This window comes from Thermobia domestica, chromosome 4 (genome assembly GCF_964235325.1).
Source record: "Thermobia domestica chromosome 4, izTheDome1.hap1.1, whole genome shotgun sequence".
In the NCBI taxonomy this organism is placed as follows: domain Eukaryota; kingdom Metazoa; phylum Arthropoda; class Insecta; order Zygentoma; family Lepismatidae; genus Thermobia; species Thermobia domestica.
Genome location: NC_137457.1, coordinates 174,599,238 through 174,624,762, shown reverse-complemented (window position 1 = coordinate 174,624,762; position 25,525 = coordinate 174,599,238). Strand labels below are relative to the sequence as shown.

The window sequence follows — 25,525 nt, the reverse complement described above, 5'->3', positions numbered from 1 at the left end:
ATTGACCATCTCTCTACACTTAGAGCACGATATATACGCTCTCGCGTCAGTACTTCTCATCCCTTATATCTCGATACATTACGAGTTGATGCCCTTACCGATGCACCGTACAGATTTCTACACTCGCCACTCAACATCCTAACAACGATATATATTAAAACATCAAATTTGGACGCAGCAGAAAGATATATATCTTTGCCATTTACATGTTTCACGAACATTTACCTCACATTCTACCATCTTAGCGCTTGTTTTTCATTCATAATTAACATCATAATTAACATTAAATCCTGTATACATCAGTCTCGAGTCGCCCCGAGACAGAAGATAGAACTCTCATGTGTTTACACTAACTTACACATTGTGATTGTGGGGTGAATGTACTTCATTTCATCTATTCATATCAGCATTTTATTTATTTACACTTTTAATTATGTATACTTTTTCACATCCAGCACCTTAGTACCTTGAAGGTATTTTCTTCACGTTTGTTTTCTCAATATTATATTATTATTATTATTATTATTATTATTATTATTATTATTATTATTATTATTATTATTATTATTATTATTATTTATATTTCTCTTATCAAGATTAAAGTATTATTGTATTTTGTGTTAAATAGTAATCTACTCATAGTAGCACTTAGACCATATACAATCCTTTAAATTTAATTAACTTGTCTTAACATCTGTTCCAAATAGAAGGCGTAACCGTCTAATGGCCGAGAGTGAAACATCTCTTCCTCGAAATGGATGCCTTAAAATGATTAATAAAGATATCTATTTTATACCTTTACTCCCTTACCTATTTTTTTTAAATCATACTCTCTCATCAGCTAGACGTGCCAAATGTCACAAACTGTTTTTGTATAAAAGCTAGCCTAGTCTGGAGGTGTTAACGGGCCTTAGACGACATTGTGTAACACGTGCTCAATCGAGACCGATACGCATACGCTCTCACTGGGGTTGACAGCGCTTTTCAGTGCTGGATGGTGAACCTATTATTACACCCTGTACCACCAAATCGTTCGCTACACATCTAAAAGCGTAACATATCCTTTCATTTGGGCATCAGCTCAGGGGCGGATTTTTCGATGCCAGACCCACGGCTAGGATCAGGTAAAACGATGAATGGCAAGCATAGAGTATTACCGCAAGTTTTAGCTGGACCAACCGAGACCAACACGAAGGTCAGGACCTGCAGGGATCAAAGCCACATCTTCTCCGCTATTGGTAATCTCATCAACAGCGGTGAGGTTGCCAAGCCACAGTTGTCTGTGTCACTTCAGTTCTCTCTTCTGGCTCTGTTCGCAGCAGATCATCACATACATCAGAAGAGACAGACTGTTATGCCGAACGCCTTCATCAATCTCCGTCTACGAAAAAGCAACATATCGCTTCAAATCCGGATGTAAACCAAGTTCTAATAGCTATATCTTCGAATCATTCTGACGGGTCTACTTCACCTTCAGTTCATTCAATGTTACTAATTAATTTGGACGTAAAATTCAGCAATTCGGAGTTTATCGCCATACAACTACGCAAGTACCTTCCTCGGACAGCTATATCAAATATCATCCATACGAGGAATGGTATCATCTTAAACGGTCCGGACTCAACTCTGCTCGCTACAATAAAAAACAAAGTGCTTCTTGACACTTTTGGTCCCAATGCGAAGATTCAATCACTGAACTCCTTTACACGTAAGCAGCCTCAACCACCGAAACGATCACTTTTGTAATATGTTGTTATTGGGGGGTTGACCCCTCTTATACAGATGAAGAGGTCCAAGAGGAGCTCAAGTTAGAAGGCCATACTATTACGAAAGTACTACGTATTCGCAACGACCAAGGCACTACCTATATGGTTCGTGTTCTTACAAAGCACCAAGACATCATCGATGAGATATTGGCATCAAGGGCCTTGGGTTTATAACCATAAACACCGAGTAGAGCCATCACGAACACCAGTAACTAGGTCTATCCGCTGTGAGCAAAGCCAGGTTTGCAATGCTCATAAGACATTCGATTGTAAAAACACAAGTAATGTGGCTACTGTGCTGGTCCGCATAACACCTGGACTTGTAACAACTTGCAATTGCCACCAAAATGCGCCACATGTAATGAGCAGCATCCTACAGTTATAAATATAAGGCAAAGCCGGGCCCTATTCCGGACCATCCTGAAGTCGTCTTTACTTTGCGACCATCGACGCCAGTTCAAATCACTCTAAATCCAATTGATGCTCCTGTTTCATCAGACTAGCTTCTAACGATTCTAACACTAGCTCTGCAAAATATTCATCCTTTCATTAGGCCTCATATTCTACAACAAATCATGATAGCAGCAAAAACAACCTTCCATGTCAATTTTACTGCAACATATTCCGGCAATATTGTCCTTTTCCATAAATCACATGCTACTACTATCGATTAATGTCATGGCTTTAACTTTTCTCTTTCTCAACATACGGTCACTACCAAAGACCAAAATTTTATTTGATCAGCTTCTTCTCAAGGAGGATGTAAAAGTCTTCTTGCTTAATGAAAAATTTCTTACAAGCACTCGTTCTTGTCGTTTACCACGATATACCATGCTTCATTCTGCAAATCCTCTACCTACACTTCGAGCTAAAGGGAAAGTGGCCGTAATGCTTTCTTCTCACACCCCTTTACACCAGCATCACTATATTGCAACAGCTGTTCCCGAATACCTGATTGCCACTGTTTCAAAAATATCATAATCACACTGGCAACTATATATATAAGACCAAACCATCTATTACCTGAGCAGTTCAATATGCATAGCCGCAGCGATGGTGGCCGGACCAATTTTGTTAGCTTTATAACGACGCATACTACTGGAATCATTATTAATCTTCCGCCCCATCTCAAACACCAGTCCTGACATAGTCATCACACTGCAATGTCGAAATCCTTGATCTTCTGGGCAGCGATCATGTAACTATCTAGCTAGTTTATAAACCATATTTACCTACAACTAGTTCTTCGTTACCAATGCGAGTGAGCATGCGTTATAATAGAGCTAAATGGGATCAATATCGTACACATATTTCAGACCTCACCAGAGATCTAACCGAACCAACCAGAAGCTACTATGTATATCAGACTATAGACAACATTACCTTTGCAATCCAAGAAGCAACAAAGTTCTACAATAAACCTAAAATCCGAGAACTTCATGCTCTTCGTGCAGCGTTCCGTATTAAGCTACCTAGTCCCACAGAGGAACTGTAGCGCCAAATTATCTTTCCTACCTTACAATACTACCTTGGAAAGCTGCGGCTAACATATATCACCAGACGTTTCGAAACCCGACATCCTTTACTTCAGGATACAATGCGTTACTTAGCACTTCACCCAACACTTAGAGTGTCCACAACTTTAACCTATACTGAGCGGAAGGCGAAAACAACAAGTTATTCTTTAATTTATCCATATTGAATGCTACGATAGCTCAATAGTAGAGCTATCAACGTTCGCCTTTATTGCGGATTACCTGGTTTGCCCTTTGTGCTGGGCAAACACTGAGCGCGTAGGTTTTATATTTCGAAATAAACATGACAACTTCTTTGTTATCAATGCTCACATTCTTATTTCAATATTTCTTTTCATATCTTTCTTTCTAATTATTTTTATTTCACATTTAAAAAATATATAGGCTAGAAGTAGCAATCGTGAGATTTAATGCAGAAATGTTTTATTTCAACGAAACGGTTCTATTTATGTGTAAGTCTAATTGTTTCGCGGTTCCGAAATATTTTATTTAAAAAAATGGAACTTGAAAAACTTTTATACAAACATTCTTGTTGGTATGTTAGTAACAAGCGCTATTTAACGTGGGATACTTGGACTTGATTCCTAACAAGGGTTTATAGTAGTGGTTTAAATTTAAATATAACTCTGCTTATATCAAGGGTGGTAAGAAGGACCAATAAACTCCAAATCAATCCTCAAGGAAGGACTGTAACCATGAAGTCGTATTGTTTATGTAATTATATACCTCTAAAGTCGGAAACACACTTAATTGTTTGCATACTTGCACAAAACATACAAACACCAAATTTTGCATACTTGTTCGTCATGGGATGTGAGTAATGGGATAATTCCGATATCACGAAAAAGGCGACATTTTCCATGTAAATGAAGTGTCGAAATTTTTCGTCGTTTCGAAATGTTGGTTTTTAGAGTAGTTCCGCACGCCATAGAAACGTCATATTTTGTCACCCAGTGAAGCTAAGAACATAGTTTATGATAGAATAAAGAGCATTAAAATTCGTTTTGGTTTGGCGGCGCAAATCGAAAAAATGCGAAATTTGTAATGGCTGTGTCTAGGACGTTGAAATTCCGAGGTGACGTTTATTCTGATGTGTAGTTTACGAATCCGCCCTTAAACTTGAAAGAAATAATCATTTTCGGTGTAAGAAAGTTCTAGGAATGTCATAAGGGTGCGTCTAATTCTAGGCAACTTGTAGATATGGTGGAATCACGAAATTTGGTTTAAGTGTATAGATTACAGCGTAAGTGAGGGGAAAATCCGACATGTTGGAAAAGCCGCCATCTTCGATTCAAGATGGCGGTTCAAAAGTTTGTAACCATAAAAATTATAAGTTGTTCTCACGGTAGGACAGTCATATTTTGCTATACTCTTAAGGATGAAGTGCAGTTTCAATGAAGAAACAAATCATTGGAGAAGTCGCCATCTTGAATGCAAAGATGCCATGTTGTTGAATTGGCTTAATCTGCCTTGTTATGAGCTATGTTTAGCATAATAGAACAGACATAAATCAACGTACTAGCATGGCTCAGAGGTATGACAGTTCACCGGTAGACGTGAAGGAGTGCGGACGTTTGCTCCTGCTCGTTGTGACTACCGAGTCGCCAGTTAAGTGCGGCTAGCTAAGTGCTATTTCAAGTGTCTGTTATTAGTGCTATCTTGCTATAGTGAACAGCTTTGATACTTGTACAGTATCTAGTTATTGTTTGAAAAGTATTTTTTTGTTTGATTTGGTGCACATCATGTTTCGTGGTTTACGTCAGAACATAGTGAAACTTGCATTCGATAAAAGTACACGACATATACGCCCAACTGCTTTGGATATCCATGTTTGGCTGGATGAACAGGTACATGTGAATTTGGATCAGATTGATGGTATTCAATTAGACAGTGAGGAATATTGTGTGTTCTTAAAATTTAGTTCTCCAGAAAAATTTGAACAATTTCACCTTAATACACCTAGTGAACTTCCCTTTTTGCATCAAGATGGCTCCCGGAGTCTTGTTTCAGTTCAAAATGTTTCAGATACTCTCACACGTGTGCGTATCACAGATCTTCCCCTTGAACTAGATGTTAGATTTCTCAATTCTGCCCTCAGTAATTACGGAAGTGTGAAAAAGATTGAAAATGAGCAGTGGTCCCAGAAGTACCGCTTTCCTGTGTTTAATGGCGTACGTATAGCGTATATGAAACTCAAGAAGCATATTCCTTCGAAATTACTCATCCAAGGTTATCGAACAAGTGTGATATACTCTGGGCAACCCCCAACTTGCTTCGCGTGCCACCAGGTCGATCACACGTTTAATTCTTGTCCCCGACGTCTACAGCGCTCCAAACATCTGAGTACTGCTCCTCTGACGCTCAATATGTCCCAGTTATCTGGAAAAACTCTCCCTCAAACTCCTCGTTACACAGCCGATCAGAGCTTTCAACCTGGTAACAGTACATTAACAACGGCCTTATCTGACTCATTACCCAGTGCCAACAGTGCTCCATCGCTACAGGACCTCAATGAGTTTCCTCTGCTGAATGTGCCTACTTCCATGGATAGACCCACGGATACCGGGATACAGGATTCGATAACTAGTGCGTCCCCCGAAGATATAGGAGATCCGCCCATGGTGCCTGATGTCAATGACCAGTGTTCGTTAACAAGTGTGTCGGCAACAGAGCAAGTTTCCAACACCAGTGCTTCTCAGATACCGCCTACTAAAGTATTTCACAATCTTCCGCCTTCTTTATCTGACTCAGTAGATGCGGAAAGCAGCAAAACTGTGAGAACGGTTTATATAAGTGAAAAAGCAGGTAAGATTGCCTTGTCAACACACAAGAAAATCAAAACAAACACAGGAAAAGGGAAGGCTGTCGTGAACCGTGACTCACGTGAGCCTGTTGTTGGTGCTTCGATTACATCATCGCAACCTAGCTTATCGACTGTCCTTGACAATTCACTACAAACAGACAGTGTAAAGAATCAACCTGAATAGTGTTGTTTTTTTCTTTTTTCTGTTTGTCAGGTCTCACAATGCAGTTTGTTTATTTTGCAGCTCTAATAACTCTATTTACTTTCTATCAGCTTTGTATGTCTTACCCTATTGTCACTGTTCGTAAACTGGGTACTTTAAATCTAAATGGTATAACTAGTCCTACGAAACAACGCTTGCTACAAAACTTTATACGATTACATGACTTTGATATACTCAATTTGCAAGAACTGAAAATTGCCGATTTAAGTTTTATAGATCGGTATAATTGTTTTGTTAATCTTGGAAATAGTGGTAAAGGTACTGCAATATTAGTGAAGAAAGGAATCCATGTGCACCACCTTACTCCTTCACCGTGTGGCAATGGGCTCAGCCTTGTATGCGATAATATTCTAGTAGTTTTCACTCAAATGCTATGAAAAAAAATTTAAACCATCTCCAACGATATTCATATTTGTAAATTATCTAGTAAATTGTAGTCTTCATTGTAAATACAAGAATAAATGTGCAGGAAGACTGAAATATTTTCCCACCCTTATATCACAGATATGAATTACTTTTCCTGCTGCTAATATGTACAATTAACTACAAGGACACTATTATAATACATTGTACTAAATTACACTGGAAAACATAATATTAAAAATGCTACGAATAAATATTTGAAAGGTTGTAAAAATCACATTTGTAAACAGTGAGTGTTTTTGCAAAATGCAAGGTTTAATAGGTAGGCTATTGGAAGACAGTGTCCGCTGTTTATGTTTGAGAAAATAAATTCTGTTATTGTCTCTAACATGTATAGGTGTGCGCAAAGTGTACATAATAAGCCATGCACATGATTGCCAGAGTAGAAGTAGTAAGAGAGTTCTTTCTAATAAATTGTGTGTTTGCTTTTCAAAGTTACATGGAAGGAATAATACCGGTTGAATTGAAGTATGTGTTGGTAACAAGCGTCTGCTGTAAAGGGAAGTGAATTCCTGAAAGAATAGTTTTCTAGAACATGACACCTCATGGCAAAGGTTTGACCGGGAGCCTGGGGGCGGAGCCCCGAGCGAGCTTTAGTGAGTTACACCTCTAAAATCGGAATAGTAATCGTGTTATGTATGCGCTTTTTAGGATGATTAAGGAAATGAAGTCTTGTTATTTGATTGTAATAAGAAATGAGACAGACACGATTCTAATACACTGTTTTACTACAATGCAGAAAGTGATGTTTTTTATGATGCTATAAACATATTTTACGAAGCCTCCAATAATATTCATATTCTAAATTACCCAGTAAATAATCGTCTTCATTGAAAATATAAGAGTAAAGATACAGGAAGACTGTATGTAATTAATCTAGTATAAATAAACATTTCAACAAGTCTTGCTGCCCAATAATTACTTTTGTACCAAAGGACAGCATTATAATACAGTGTAAAACGTTACTGTGCAAAAACTGGTGTTCAATCAAATGTTATGAACTAATGTTTAAAAAGCCTTAACAAAATTCATATTTGTAAATTACCAACAAATTTAGTGTTCATTAAAAATACAAGACGAGAGATACAGGTAGACTGCAAGAAATTGTCCAGTAAGTATGAAATATTTCAAAAAGTTCTTCGTTACCATTGCGAGTGAGCATGCGAGTGAGCATGCGTAAACCACTCCTTGTATCCGATTTGTGTGCAATTCTACTAACAAAAAAAGATAGTTCTCTGCAGGCTTTGAACTCAAGACCACCTCATTAACAAGCCCGTACTCTACCAGTGAGCTAACATGAACACGCCAATCCAACTTGAAACAACACGACTTTCAATTTCCAGTATTCCATGACACTGATGGTTATATACTTTACAAATGTTGTATTCAAATTGGGATATTCCGCAACACACACACACATAAACAAAGCGAAAGAGAGAGAGAGAGAGAGAGATAAATAACAAAAGCATATTCAACGTATTCGAATGAGACTCTAAGTAACGACCTTCTGTTCTAAAGAGAAATTGTGTATCTTCCCATGACGTTAAGGGGATCGGGAATAGTTATGTGTCTTGAAGCAGGATCCGACTTTGGATACTCTGTTTATACACTTTCTATATCCGTAGGAATATAATGTATTTCACGAATGTAAATGACATGCTGTAATGAGAATATTGAGAAGTTACATCTGTATGACAAATAGCTGCAAATAAATACACTACATAGTTTATTTATTGCTATTAAACGATTTTCCTAACTTGCATTTAACATTCTCGTATATAATACCGACCTACTGTGAAAACTGTCTGAGATTTTATATTTTAAACATAATAATTACTATATTCTGCAATGATTATATATTATATATATATATAACTGAGGTATTTTAATGTAATTATTTTATATAATTTTTCATGCATTGCGGAAAATATGTTTTAAAAGAGCATTGACCCAGATGGGAATAGAACTGATAACCTTATGATTTCAAATCCGACAACTTACCAGTGAGCTACCACAAGGACTTCTGCTAACATGCTTTTAGCGATGTATAATGGTTCTCAAGATAATTATGACATTCATATCCACTACAAACAATGTTTCTGTTCTACTTTGACTTTTATTTTAGTACTCAGGGGATAATTATATTCTATGTCTTAACTTTGAGCATTCTTTTACATATGGAAAGATTCGTTTACGTATCTAAATGTTCCATGACGTTGGAGAGCTAAATGATAAACAATCATGTGCTGACATTAATACAAGGTTTCGAAATATTGTATCATTAAGTATTTCAATCAATGTTTGTTTTTTCTATGCTTGGTAACAAGTCTTATTATATTTAAAAGAATCAAAACACATCTGCAAACTTTCCCCGATTGCAAAGGCTGGCTTGGAGATTCGAATCAGGTTTACTTTTTTCGAAGATATCCGAAGTTGGACTTAGAAAATTTTTGCCTCAAAACACCAACAAAGGATGCGCTCAACCTTTTTGAGACAAGGGGTAGATAATAGTTTTTGTCGTACTACGTTAATTTTTACCATGTCTTATAATCTTCCAGCCTGCACCCACGTTACCAAAATGCTGGAGCCGCTTACGGTTATACGTATAGTTGTGTGAACAATATACATGGTTGTATGTGTCTTTCCGTGTTGTGCATGGGCTGACCCACGTGAAACACAAAGACGCCATTTTCTAATTTCAAGAACAAAGTCTTAAGTGCATGGTCTCGACATGAACTAATAGAGAAATGTGAAGGAAAGTTTATTTACGGAGGTTTATGCATTTTGTTGATTGTAAATAAGTATATTATTATGAACCATGATTATAGTACAAATAAGCACATGAGATGACAGCACTGTTACTCTTTTAAATGCTGTCCAAAAGTTCATTTCTTAACGTTTCTTTCATGAAGGATTACAAGATATATAACAAGTTTTATCTTCCGTTGTACTTTTTCTAAAAAGAAATATGTAATAAAACTTTCCTTATAAGAAAAGAGTACGACTAACTTTGTGTATCACTTTTACTTATGAGATATTTCTGGTATTGATACAAGGATTATTGCAACTTTATAATAATGATATCCTCTGAGGTGTTAAGGCACGGTCTTTTTTGCTAGTTCTTGCAGAATGACAGGGTTTTTGTTTTAGTTGCAACCTTATTGTAAGCGGAACACCAAATAGATTGTTACAACAGCAAGTGCATACTGTACAGCAGCCATTTTGATATTTTGAGTATGGTTAAAGCAACGTGTCTTATTTTCTTGGGACAGCCATAATAAATCTTGTGATGGATTCGACAACCGTTCTATATGATATTTCCTACTATATTGCTGCTGTATAGTTGCAAATACAATAATTGGCATACTTGTTAATATCATACATATTTCTAGGACAATCATAATTTTTATTGACTCAGCTAGAGTTTTGTTTAGCAATATAATATTGTACTGCGAATCATAATTCTTGCTGGCGTTATTATAACAAACTGTATCGTTACATTCAACCATAATTATGGTTGAGATACCTACCAGTACCTCTAGTTCATATCAACCCAATTTACCTGCTCATTACCTCACAATGATCACACGTTCACATCAGTTTTATCCTGAGTATACTCTCACCCAAAATGCAGAATAATTGCGTAACCCCAAACAGTTACAGTGCACAGTACGTAACTACATACGTGCTTATAAACTTTGATGCTGTGTAAAAACTTGCAGGAAACTCTGAGATAGGAAACTCTCAGACACATCCTTCCAAGTACTGGAAACGATTCAATGCGTTGTGTAACAAATACCCTACGACGCTATATCCTCTGTTAATCCAAAACTCGCCTGCACAAGACGGTATAGATAAAACAAACGTTTTAGGTGACAATTTACAACGCATATTAACATAACAACATCCTGAGCATGCATCTCATCCCGTTGAAAAGATCTATGTCGCTGCTTACCAGTTACAACCCAGCTCAATTCACTCTCTTCCGCTTGACACACCATTAGCTTCTTATATTATTGTTGACAATATCAGAACCATAGTCACTCGAAAACATAATTCTGAACCTGGCTTTGACAACATCACGTATCACCATACAAAGGAAGCCCTCTCTTCTTATTAACCCTTCTAGCAACGATTTACACTTTTATTGTTCGCACTGGGTATTACCCAACCACCTGGAAAATGTCAAAAACCTTGATGTTTCCAAAGCCAAATAAGCCATTCGATGTTTCCTAATGTTTCCCCATATCGACCCATACAGCTCACAGTTATATTCAGTAAAACCCTGGACCGAATCTTGGTAAAACGCCTTCACCAGTATCTCGCCGAACACCGCATACTTTCTATTTATCAAGCCGGATTCCGATCTGCTTTCAACATCAATGATCAGCTGTTTCGTCTTTCTAGTCTGATCACTAGTCATTATAATTCTATAAAACCGCCTTGTTTAGTCTCTTTTCGTTCGATTTACAAAAAGCATTTGACAAGGCCTGGCATCTCAATCTCATTTACAAACTTATTCGCCTTCATATTCCTATCCTATATATTCGAATCATTTACAATTTTTGATTGGCCGATTTGCATTTGTTTCTATCAACAATAAGTTATCTCATGACATTATCTCCTCTCTGGTGTTCCACACGGTTCGGCATCATCTCCACTTCTACACCTTCTGTCACCGATATGTATCCAATACCGGAGAAAGTTCACATATTTCAATACGCTGGTGATACTGCCTTCCTTGCACTAGGTAATACCATACAACAAATTAATACGCTTCTGCAGACAGCTATAGACAATTTCTGTCTCTTGTGCCCGAAGTGGCATCTTCACATTAACGCTTTAAAAGCACAGGCCGTCGTATTTCTACCACTCAAAAAGTCAACTGGAATTCACCGCAACCCCAATAGACTAACCATTCACATTGACCAGATTCCCATACATGCCAGTAAGACAGCAACATATTTAGGTGTAACGTTCGATCGATATCTAACTTGGAAGCAGCACCTAGCATCAATTACTTGTAAAGCCTATAATCATTTAAATTTACTAAAACGTTTAACTGGCACTACTTGAGATTTAAAACCAGCCAATGGTTTCACTACTTATAAAGCATTTCTCCGCCCAACTCTCACACACGGCCACACAGCCTTGGTATATACCCGAACCAGCTCTTACAACAAAGTCCTAATACTTGAATGTCATGCCTTCCGAATTGCACATAGAATCAAATTCCCCAACCCTACAGAACATCTATACATTGCAGAATCAATCCAAAAAAAAAGAAAAAACTCAGACTTACATATCTTACTAAACGTTACTACGATCATCATCCTATTCTTATAGATGCCATGCACCATTTTGCAGTTCATCCCACGCCCTTTCGATATATGCATACCCCATTGTCATTATTATTTCCCTGTATTGTTACACACTGCCACCGCATCATCCAGACTTAAAACTCCTCGATGATTTCCATACTCATTTTCATCACTCACTCACATCTTCATCTACTGCACACCGATACTCCTCTTTCTAATATGGGCTCCCCCTTTCCACAACGTAGCCTAAAGCCGACCCTAGGCAAGAAGATACTCTAATTTGTCTAATTAACATTTCCTATGTGTTGTGGTGTGGTTTGCACCTCATCTCATCTCTCACCCCCATCGTCATGTCCATCGACACTATTTTGGCGTACTGTTAAAATTATTTCATTCTGCATCTGACTAACAACTCTCGTCATCTCTTAACCATCGCTTCTTGATTTATCATCCTTTTCTCTATGTGTTTTACATTTTCTTCTTACACTATGTACATTAAATGTTGTGTATATTATATATTATATTTGTATTATTTTCTATGTCTACCAACCCAATCGTTAAGGCTGCAAAACTCCTGTGTTTATTTATAGATTTTACTAAATGAAGATAAAATTTATATCTACCTTCCCATAGACTATCCTTCATACATGCAGTACCCATTCCATATAAAATTCTCTTCCCCAAAAGAGGGCGTAACCCTCTAGCAGGGTGCTAGTAGTTTGCTAGCTTGCACAAAAATGTCTGAACATTACAATACCGTTTTTAGAGTGCAGGAAACTGAGGTGTGATTGGTTGATCTTTAAAAGAAAATATTAGTTCCGTCTGCAGAGTTCCGGTTTTCAAAATCAGAGGATGCAGGTTCGAGTATAGGTCAGGTAGAGAGTTCTTTTGCTATTTTTTTCCTGAAATGAAAATGTTTCCCTCTTCACATCATTTCGTTAACTGGACAGAGATTTTTGGATGCTGAAATACGTATACTAGAATATAAGAAAAGGAAGATAAATTAGTTGATTGGTTTTGAAATTTTTAAATATATATTTTCATATATCTAAGACGTTTCTAAAAGTTCAGACTTCTAGATGTTCCTTGCGCTTTCCCATGTGTGTTTTAACTCGGGTATGCTAACTCGGCTTCTATAATTCTTTAGGAAATCACAAAGATCTTACAGATGTCGTCTCTTTCTCCTCTTCTTTCTGTATTCGGTCTGGAGATAAATATTCTGACAACTAGGTTAGAGCAGCGATTTTTTTTAAAAGCCAGAAGATTTACACTACTCAGTATAACATGTAACATATAAGACAATAAATTTAAAAGATAGAGAATACGAAACTTTTCAGATATAGCAGTGCACTCATGCTTCAGATCTTTTCTTTTACTCTCTATACTTACATTAGACACCTAGTCAAAATAAAACATCTTCAAAATTAATCTCACAAAATTTTTAGGAACCTTCCCTTCCTTGCAGTACATCGCGGTCACATACCCAACACGGAGATATAAAAGCACTTTTGGCGATGAAGATATCAATTTACGTGTATAGCTGGTTTCAGTGCAAACTTACTTATAACATTTAAACCGTTCATGCTGTATTCAAATTATTTCACGGACATACTAATATAAACCCTAATATCTCTAACAAACAAAATGAAACTGAATATTTCTTGTGTCACGTACTTTATATCAAAACCGAAATCCATTGTGAAATTCACAAAATGTTGACTTTAGTTTTAGACGGGATGAAATATGCATCCAGGAAAATATGCATTCTTTGAGGTCTCTCGTAATATAATACCTAAAAACATAGAATTTATGTTGGGTAACTTACCTTAAATAGGGTTTCTTGCAAGATCAGGTGTAAAAAATACGAGCCTCATACTCTCAAACGCATTCTGGTTACATTCGTAACCAGAAGTAACCATTTGTAACCACTAGAAATTACGTTCAAATCACGTTGTGCCATCTGTTGGTAACACAGTGTAGACATGTACTGGTTATTTTCTTAACCGAATGACTTATCGAAAAACGTCCCTAGAATGTGGGCGAATTGTTGTTGTAAATAGATTTAGAGTGAGCTTTGAAGTCTTTGGTTACTTAACCGACCACAAAACGTTAAAGGGCATCAATGTGCTTTTCAAAGATTGAAAATGGAGGTTATTAGTAAATTATAATTCATAAAATATAATATTCCGTTTAGTAATTATAATAAGTTTCTATTAATTGTGTGTAGCTTTGCAAAAGATACAAAACATTTGTGAAAATCAAACTAATTTAAACAAATGTTCCTAAATATTAAAACAGTACATTTATGATCACTGACATATTTACGATTTTGTTTCGGAGGGGGGCTTTGCTATTTTTCGAGGGGACTTTGCCTGGAAATGTGAAAATTCTGCAAGACATTTCATTTACTCGACTATAGTAAGATTTAGGTTTGAGTCTTAAGCCCGGAAGATCCTCCTTCGCTTCAGATACTATCAGATATTTTAGGAAGGAGTTTTTACATATATGGTTGCTAAACATTATATAAATAAACTACTCTAGCAGACTTGTCAATTATTGTCCACAAAGAAGACTTTGTTTTCAACGTACATTTTTTCTCCAAAACTAAGTATCAGAATTTACCTTTAAGCCTGCCATTTTGTTAAAATGGGTGAGATGGACGAAGTAGCATGTGTTCTGTCTTTGATAACTATTTTAGTAAAATAGAAAATAAAGTTTGAGACTAAATCATAATTTCGGATTATATACCGTTAACCGTACTACATGCGGCATTAATATTGATCTTCATAAGTGTATACTTTAGTATTTACGTCATCTTGGCATGCATTGTGATTGGCATTAAACTTTCTTTCCTACGTTTAAAAATATGGTTCCTTTTGTTATTTCCCGAAAAATATCATTTAACTTTTACTCTTAAACTTTCAACTTTTTTCATGGGAATCTTATATTAAAGGCCCATTTAGTTAAGGCACCGTTAAGTATTGATATTTTTGTTATGATGCGAGAGAAAAAATCTTTCAGTTTTCCATCCCACCATTATGCCATTTAAGGTGGGATTATTAAAGCAAGTGAATAATGCTGTAAGATTTGGTTTGAATGAGTCAATTGAAAGAATCGCGATCACCCTGAAAAAATCTATGGGCACGGTGTTATTCACAACAAACGTCACTCACCTGGGAATGAATCAGAGACACCACGCAATAGAGGTAAATGCTGTACTACTGAGCTACCGAGGTTTCCAATTTTACTTCATTTGCTTTTTTATTATCTTAACATCTAATGGCAACTACTGTATTTGATGATTTACTTGATATAATCTCACTTAAAGCCCTTCATTTCCTTTCAGTGCAGTCTTTATTTAGTGGGAACTTAAGAAATTACTTATGAATTTCTGGATAGTCGATTTAAGTCAGAATCACTTTTAGAAACAGTATAATTAGGTGCAGGTTTCTATTTAGATTATATTAGTTAACTTGCTTTTTGTTTACATATTTCTCAAATATTGTGCTCCCAACAGATTACTACAAATTTAGCTACCACTTTTTCCGTGGTTATTTATTCTAATACATTAAATTTTCAAATCCATTAGATACATCTGTATTAAAACGCATCATTAGTTTTATAAAACTCATACTTGAAACAAAAAATAAATTTGACATAAATTCAAAACGATGCACTATATTCACTCTTAAATACAAATGTCTTAACCACCAATAAATTTTGCAGAAACGCATTAATAGTTTGCATTATTTATTTAATCATTCTTTACGGTATACAATCTTGTGAACTGTAATTGAATTTGGGTATACTCGTTCACTCGTACGTTTTTAGAATGGAATAAAGTTTCCGTTTTTTCACAATTCTTTGTTTACTTCCCATCAATGACTCACTGTTATATTCAACACGTATTTATTATAATTTTACTTTAATTTTAGTGTCCTAATGAACATTCGTTTTGGTCAATCTGACAAAAATAATAATTTCTCATTAGTTCCACCACCTCAACCAAAAGGCTACAATTATGCTCCTGGCATTGGTCATTACAAGCTTCATTCGGACATAAAACCCTTTGACGAGGCTGCCTCTGTTTGTGAATGTGAGGGCACTCATTTGGCCATTATCAACTCCAAAGATGAAGCAGAGCTTTTGCGGAAGATGTTGGATAATTTGAAGGAGGTTGTTTTTGAAAATCTCACAGATAACTATGCATATATTGGCATCCACAGGAAACCCAGTACGGGAAAATGGATTACAATATTTGGTAAGGAATCATATACCTAAATATAAATGTCCTTATAATTTTCAAGCTAATAGATATAAGAAACTGATATTTTACCACGCACATATTTACAGGGTGCATTATTTGATAAAATCTACAGCAACACTATGCAAATAGCCCGGGGCGAGTGGTTTATTGGTGCGGGCAAGTTTTAGTTATCACTAAAGAGTATTATTTATTTCAAAGGTAAGTAAACGGTTTTTTGTGGGATGTGGCCTAGTAGCTTTCTTTCTTTGGCTAGTAAAATGTTGTTGCTTACATCCATCCTCGTTATAGATGCAAAATATGGGACATCTGTAAGTACACAGCGTGACATTTTAGAGAACGCAATAGGTTTAAAATATTATTTGCGGAAGAATATAAGAATTTATATATTTCACTCGTTAGTGACACACTGGAAAATTTATTTTCAATAAACATTTGTAAATTTGTAATAAAGCGAAGTGGCGGAATGAGAAATTAGTATACCTTCCATTCTACAGAGACAATATTTATAAATTACAGCTACGAAACAATCACATCTTATATTGAGTAAGTTCGCATAACTCTGTCATATTAAATAATACGAAAATGTATTCATATCTCTCCATAGGTCATAATAAATATTCTTCACATTGCTGTTGCTCCAATATTTACTAACTTTTCATAATTACTTAGTTATCCGCATGAGAAAAGCATTAAAAGTGCAAACTATTTAACATGTGCGGAGTACCGTGCGGACTATATATTGGCTGCAACCCAGTTTTATTGTACCTGTTTCATCGTGATATTATATAGTATTGCATAATATATTTTTATCAAATTTATTTAAGACATTTAATAAATTTCAATACAGGGACAAAATACGTATGATCAGTTTGAAAGTAAAACTACATTAAGTTTACATTATATTCACACTATATTTTCATTACTAGAGAACTTGAAATTCTCACCCAGTTTGCATGTTGTTACATTTCTCACATTTGAAGATTAGCTCAATTCTTCTTATGTTGGTGTCAAACGCATTGAAAGTATACTGCTCGCACGGAGTTAGTCTTGTAGTCTTGTATATTACGCCCTTTCTTCAGGATGCATGATTTCTTATTTCACGTTTGAGCTCCTCCTTGGCTAAGCGGTTAGCGTACGCGATTTTGGCGTGGAAGACCCGGGTTCGATTCCCGGTGGGAGCTCATGTGGTTCGGATTCCACGTTAATCAGTAGGTCCACGTCTCATATAGCCTCGCTGCTGAAAGGGACGCTAAAATAAAATCAACTCAACTCTTATTTCACGTTTCATCACGATATTGCAAATTATTGTACAGCACTAAGAATATGAGCATAAAAATTGTGAGAATCACTATATGAGCAACTTCGCTATTTTTCTTTAAAGTGGTAATAATAACAGTGATATTTAATTACTATTCCGACTCTTCCAAACAGGTTGCCACAAGTAAAAATTACATAAAAGTTGAAAATGCCTTATTAAATCGTTTATAAGTGGGAGAAAACCGATATTATTTTGTTCTGTAGCATCAATATTCATGAGTAGTCCGGTCAGTTTTATATGCTGCTCTTTACAATTCATTGTAGAAGTCTACTATGTCCGATATATTCTTCTCATTATCATTTAGGATTTATATTATGATGGATAGTTGACGAAATTTCAAAACACTTCTTTAGCTCTGGTAGGTAAGAAGTAGTGTCATTTGTTTCGTAGGTGATAAAAGAGAAAGATTCACATCTCTGATCTTATTACTAAAAGGGTGAGCAGAATTGTATCCTGGTTTTTCTCCTAAGGGCCCTTTTTTACTCTTTATTAATGTAGTCTATTACTTCAGTGAACTCTCATACATTATTACATACGGCGCATGTTTAGAGTTCGTGGAAACCCTTTATGGATAATTGTATATAAATACAGCAATCTTATCATTTTAGTTATATAATATATTTCAAAAACTGTACTCATTTTCTTGCAAAATTCACGCACATTTCGTGCAGCAGCATTAATCCGTTCGATAAACACTTCCTATTCACCCTTCTTCTTTCATTCTTGAAGCGGGCGATCGCTATCGTTGCTATGTCATACGATCTCCTGTCAGCAGACGTTTTGGGACTCGTGCACTAGAACTTTTAAATGAATTACTTCTTGTTTATCAGATTTTTATCCACTGAGCTTTCTTCCCGTTCCACCCTAACAGCTCCATTTTATTTATATATCATTTCAGTTTGCGTGTTTCAGTAAGCGTACCTCAACTGATCACTAATATTAGCAGAAGTTTCGCTCTCTGTTACAACACTATGCCGACTGCTTACAATTTTATACAGTTAGCTCGAAAGGATAAGACACTGTTGGCTGTGGGTTTTCTTTGGCCCTGCTCGCTATGGTTACCGACGCCCTTCGTTTGCACTCATATTCAGCGGTGAGCTGGTGGCTATTCTAGAGGTCTTACACCATGGTATGTCCCATAACTAGTGATGTGAGGTGGAAAATTTTCCGCTATATTTATCAGGAAAATTTTCCGTTCTAAAAAATATCAGTAATCAAGTAACAATTCCTCAGCAATCATAAAATTGGTTGAATTCACGGATAGAAATGTCAAAAAGTGAAAGACAATTTAAAGAATCTGAAAATTTTCATGTTTCAGACAATTTTCAGACTATATAGGAACAAATCAAACAATTGTTCATGAATCGGAATATTTTCTCTCTTATATGGAAAAATTGAAGAACTTTTTATGAGTCGGAAAATTTTCATCATTTTGAAAAAAAAAGTAGAACAATTTTTTGTGAATCAGGAAGTTTTATTGCTCTTTAGAAACAAGTGAAAGGAATTTTCATAGATCACCATGTAGAAACAAGTGGAAAAACATTTCATAAGCCTTACAATTTGGGATATTATGTATAGTGATGTTAGGTGGAAAATTTTCCACTATGTTTAACTGCACATAAAGCTACAAAATTGAATTTTTGTAGAGGAAAGTTAGTCAGCAACAAATTATAATTTTCCGAATATTTTTTCGGGAACCGGAGGATCTTCTAACGTCCCTATATATATACGTCACTATATTAAATACACATATTGAACGAATGGCACAATGTTGCATTCGTTCAATAGTGCTGCAAGTTATAGACATTACAATGTCACAATCATCCAGAAACGTGACAATTTAAAGTCTTTAAGTAACATATGACGTGGTGTGTGCATAGATATTGCTACGTAAATTGATGGTATATACGTTTCATATTTTCCTGGAAAAACAGTTGGAGGGGGCACAATTCTTTCTAATCTTTGATTACTAAATATTAGAAGTGCTAATAAATACGCGTCAAAAGTGCCTAAATGACATGGATAATGGCAACGAAAGTCTTTGTAGAGACAATATAAAAAAGCAAACCATTTTTGCTTGTGCGACAAAACTGTTGGGACTAATACATCATTCGAAAGAAGCAAATATTACCGCAGAAGCCCAGGAATGTGTGAATGAGTTGACCGAGGCGAATGAAATTGCTCATAGCTATTTTATATGTAAGATAGGACACTACGTGTTTGCCAAGTGCCGCCATTCGAATTACTTCAAATTTGTCATATCAGCAATTATCTCAAACAGTATAAAGTATTTTATAGTATTTTAGTTGGGGCTCTAATTTCCACTTTTGATATTTCATAATTCACTGTTTGGGAAGATCTTTCCCACACAACTTTTCTTTTTTTTAGGGAAATCATGAAACACGTATCCCTCCCTCCACGTGTACAATATCTGCGCAAATTTTATTAACTTGGATTCAATTCTTTCCTTTCGGTCGTCAATTTTAAAAATCATGAGCGACGTTTTTCCCCGCTATACCCTTTTTGCCTACAAACTAGAAAAAGGAGTTCATTTATTTATAGCGTATTGTAACTACAGAAGGTTTCGTTGCAATTCTTCATAGCCTGTAGGCACTTTCGACATACTGTTATTTGCACTTTTGAAATTTTGTTTGGAGGTGCCCATGTACCACCCATCCGTAGCTTCCAGGAAAATACGAAACACTTATATCTTAATTTTACGTCTACAATATATGTGAACAATTTTAATTCATTTTGGTCCACTTCTTCTTGCCTATCTGACGTTATCTTTCAAAATCGTGAGTGGGGGCTGTTGCTCCTAAAACAGTTTTTTTTTCGCAGAAAATATAACAAACACGTATTCGTTTATTTTTTTGCGTATTGTTTTTAACGTGCTCTCGTTATAAAAATAAAACTCGTTCGTGGAGGCTCTAGCTATTTTAATATAGTCTAGGACACGTTTCACGTAATAATTAAATTTGTCTATATACGCACCTTTTGTAATAATCATCCAGGTAAGACGACTCCAGAGTGCATAAAGTAGTTCAACAAATGCAGGGCAAGCATAAATTTAGGAGAAAGTATATTTTTTGAATAATAAGATATTTAAGTCCTCTTTACTAATGATTTTATAAACTTCCTCAAAATATATTCCAAAAAGAAGATACGAAAAGCTTCTCATTACACACATTTAACCAGAACTGTATACTGTTCCATTTAAACAAGCACTTAGCATAATTCATAATCAAACATTAACGTCTTCAATGCTACAATAGTCCGGAATAATTCACTTATTACTTTTAATATTACCCCTTTTAGTCAGTAAAGCTGATTTCTCCGAAACATACATGTAATTTAAAATACAAACTCACCATGATCGTGTTACATCAAGAGATTGTATTATGTGCACTCACATACTCTTTGAGAGAAGACTACTTGCTAATATTGAAACATTTAACTTATAGCGGTAATAGCACTGTGAAATATAATACTTTTAATGAATAACGGACTGCAATTCACTCCAAATCCAAGAATAACTTCTTTTCTATATATTCCAAAATACAATACTATTTTTCTATTTAGTTTGCAAATCCAACTTTTGCAAACGATTTAAACACTTTCCCAACTTCTGGAATCAAACACTCCACTTTGTTCATTTCAGTCTGAATGAGCTTAACGTCACCCAGAGGGATAGAGCAAGAACAAGTAGTTCCCAATATTGCCAGATATGGCGCTTTAAAATCGCCTCTATGATTGCATAACCGTCTCAATAGAAATGAGAAGGAAGAACAAAAATTCGTAACGTCAATACAGTACATGTTACTACACAAATTTTGTTCCAATGTTTAATGTTGTTTAGGCACTTCTAACATACTGTTATTAGCACTTTTGATATCTCATTATCAAACGTTTGGAAAGGTTCGTGCATTATCCAATCGTTTTTCTAGAAACTACGAAGCACGTATTCCCTCAGTTCACGTCAAAAATATGGGGAAACTTGAAAAGGGAAAACGAAGAAAAAGAAAAAAGAAGAAAGAAAGCTCTGTAACAAATGAGATGCATGGAGTAAGTCGTGAGTGGGAACCCTTCAACCCTGGTGGAGGTTATTCATGAAGCTATCAGCTTATGTCTAATTATATATATATATATATATATATATATATATATATATATATATATATATATATATATATATATATATTTCATTTCTTACTTTCGAACCTACAAGGTTCAACCAACATGAAAAAGACTCTTATATCGGACTTCTGAAGAAAACAAGATAAAATAAATAAATACGTTACCGTGTTTATTATATATGGAACTCCCAGTCACGACCCCCTTTTCAGTTTTATTAAAATAGAAGAAGAAGTAAAGAAGAGAAGAGAAAGTTGGGATAAGAAGAGAAGAAAAATAGAGAAAGTAAGAAGATAAAAAAAGGGAACTGTTACTGTATATTTGTGATAAATATGATAAAGGAAAGTGAATAATTATCGAATTGGGATTATTTCCAAGAGCTATTGGGTGAGTATTTGGTATTAAGGTGATCAAAGGTAGACACATGTTACCCATACCTCCCAGACCTAGATCCATGTAACTCCAACTACCGAAATATCCCAATCTAGCTCTCAGATAGATGAGAAAGTTTAATTTAACAGTTTAATCAATATTTCCGGAAGTTATCGACTAATATCCAATATTTGGAAAGAAAAAAAAATAAATACCGAAGTTGATGTCATGTTAGAATCGACCACAAAAAAAAAATCAAAGTAACACATGTATTTGTTGAAACTTTTGACTCTCGAAGTTCTCTCATGATGATCGTTCGTCAGGCTATTTCCGTCCTTTTTGCTTACTTTATAGAGCCAACTTAGATTAAGTTAGTATTGACATTCAACGACTTTAATTGCCAACTACCATTAACTATAGTAAGCCACACATATATATCAAAAGAATCGGTGCACTTAACACTAAACCTACATTTCACTCACACTCACATTCATACAGGACAATGTATACTTCAGGTTGTATTTAGTTGAATTAAACTAACCTAACTACATTTCTATAGACATTTATTACATTTCAAGAAAAGAAAACTTAGTTTGACATAACAGAAAAATTTGACACATGAATAAAAAAAATTATATTAGTAATAATACATAGGCATGCATAGAAACCTGTTACTTTCAACAATATCAAATAACACATTTCTCTTGTAGAGATATTAAAAAAATGGATTATTTTTTAAAAAAATCCATAAAACGAAAGACGAAGAGAGAAGGAAAAAAATCAAAGTTAAAAATTAAACATATTTCAGGTTCCGTACAATGAGTACATATGATGGTGAAAAAGAAAAGAAAACAAATAATTGGTTAATTAATCTTAAAAAAAAACTTTGGTAGCATTTTATTGAGCCTCTGTCCCAAGAGGAGAAACTTCGACAATTTTATGAGTCTTTGTTCTCACGTCGATAGTAGTTCCTTTTTCAACTCTCTTTATTCCCTGTGATTGGTGTCCATGAGAGTATTTAATCGTTTGTCTTAACTACTAACTAACTAACCCTATGGCCTATGGAACCCGGAGGTTCAGTGCCGCGTTCACAAAAGCTCTTCACTGACTTCTATCCTTAGCTAATTGCATCCAGTTTCTACTTTGTATTCCTATCTCTGTGAGATCCATCTTAATATTGTCCTCCCATCTGAGCCTAGGTCTTCCTAATGGTCGTTTTCCTATGGGTCTACCAGTCAAGACTTTGAAAGCGTTTCTACTTTCTTCCATTCTAGCTACATGACCTGCCCACCTAAGCCTCATAGACTTGACGACCCTAACAATGTTGGTTAAACCGTATAAACTATGTAGTTCCTCGTTATGAAGCTTCCGCCATACCCCATTCTCGTTCCTCTTGGGTCAGAATATTCTTCTCAGGATCCTGTTCTCAAATACTTTCAGTCTATGTTCTTCACTCAGAGTAAGCGACCATGTTTCACAACCATAGAGAACAACAGGCATGATTATCGTTTTATATATTTTAAGCTTCAAATTCCTCGACAGAATTCGCGACGACAAGAGATTTTGTACCGAATAGTAACACGAATTCCCTGCTTTTAGTCGACATTTAATTTCTTCGTGAATATGATTTTCGTCTGTTGATATTGATTCTAAATATTTGACTTTATCAAATATCCACTTTATCAAAAGCATTACTTAATATTTTAAGTCCTCCACAATTTGCCGTATTACGGTCCCGACGCACTTCCATGTATTTAGTTTTCTCTGCATTTACTTCTATACCCATGTCCCTGCAAGCGTTTAATAAGATCTCTGCATTTATTTCTATTGTTCTCCTATCATCCCCTATTAAATTTACATCATCAGAATATGCCACAACCTGGTGAATTTCGTTCAACTCTAGGTCCTGGTTGCTCTCTTTGATTTTCCTTATGGCGTATTCCACCACAAAGTTAAATAATAATATCGACAACGCATCTCCTTGTTTCAGGCCATTTTCGACGTGGAAGCTCGTGGACAAAAATTTTCCTACCCGGACTTTACTTTGGAATTCACTTAAGCATATCTTAATTAATCTAATTAGCTTTCTCGGTATTCCAAGTTCTGTAAGAACGTTGTATAATGTTTCTCTCCTAACCGAGTCGTAAGCCTTTCTAAAATCAATAAATAGTTGATGTACCGGGTTATTGTATTCCCACTTCTTTTCGAGTATTTGGCGAATGGTAAATATTTGGTCGATAGTTGGTCGATTTCGTCTAAATCCGCACTGATAATCTCCAATAATTTCATCTGCGTATGGGGTCAATCTTGCTAACAGAATATTTGAAAGGATTTTATAGGATGTTGACAGAAGAGAAATGCCTCGATAATTATTACAGTCAGTTTTGTCGCCTTTCTTGTGAATTGGAACAATGATTGATTCTTTCCACTATTGTGGCAATTCTTCCTTGTCCCAGATAAGGATAATGAGTTTGTGTATCTTGTTCCACAATTTTTCGCCTCCAGCTAAAATTAACTCAGCCGGAATTTCATCTACACCCGGAGATTTGTGTTTCTTCAATTTCTTTATAGCGGCTCCCACTTCTATTCGATTGGGTTCTGGAATATACGGTTCTGCGGTGTGTATCTCCTTTTCTCCACGCACATTACTTTTTGGCTGCGTGTTCAGCAAATCGTCAAAGAAATCTTTCCATCTATTTAAGAGGCTATCCGTATCGGTGAGAACAGTTCCGTCAGATTTCTTTAATATATAAGCACGAGGTTGATAGCCTTTCTTAAATTCGCTGATCCCCTTATACATGTCCCGAATATTTTTATCTTTACTATTATCTTCAAGTTCCTTAATTTTAGCTTTCAAAAAATCCCGTTTCTTTGTTCTAAAAGTTTTGGAAGTTTCCCGCCTGATATCTGCGAAATTTTGTGTATTTGTTTCATTCGGATTTTGTAGCCACCGTAATTTTGCCTGTTTTGTCTTCTCTGCTAGTTTAATGCATTCTTGGTCGAACCATGGTTTGTTCCTACGTATTTCCGCGTGTCCCAATTTTTCTATTGCTGAACTTTTAATGCTATCTCTAATTTCAATCCAAGTATCCTCAACACTAGTGCACTCCGAGTCTTCTAAAACCGCGAATCTATTCGAAACTCCAATCTGGTATTCCTCTCTTACCTGGCTCTCTTCTAATTTCTTTAAATTAAATCTCTCCGTTTTCGGACATTGAATATTACCTTTATTCAACGATAATCTCTCCCGTATTATCGCTACTACCAGGTAGTGATCAGTGTCACAATCAACCTCTCTAAACGACCGGACGTCAATTATGCTAGATTGTCTTCTTCTATCTACTAAAACGTGATCAATTTGAT

General features: G+C 35.6%; 1 protein-coding gene across 1 annotated transcript in view; it reads left to right on the top strand.

The window, feature by feature from the left end:
- Window positions 1-25,525, top strand: part of LOC145683832 (hemolymph lipopolysaccharide-binding protein-like) — a 77,627-nt gene that overhangs the window by 39,560 nt on the left and 12,542 nt on the right. The window contains exon 3 of the mRNA XM_081755428.1: window positions 16,063-16,332. Coding sequence (XP_081611554.1) covers window positions 16,063-16,332 — 270 coding nt within the window. The remainder of the gene's footprint in view (window positions 1-16,062; window positions 16,333-25,525) is intronic.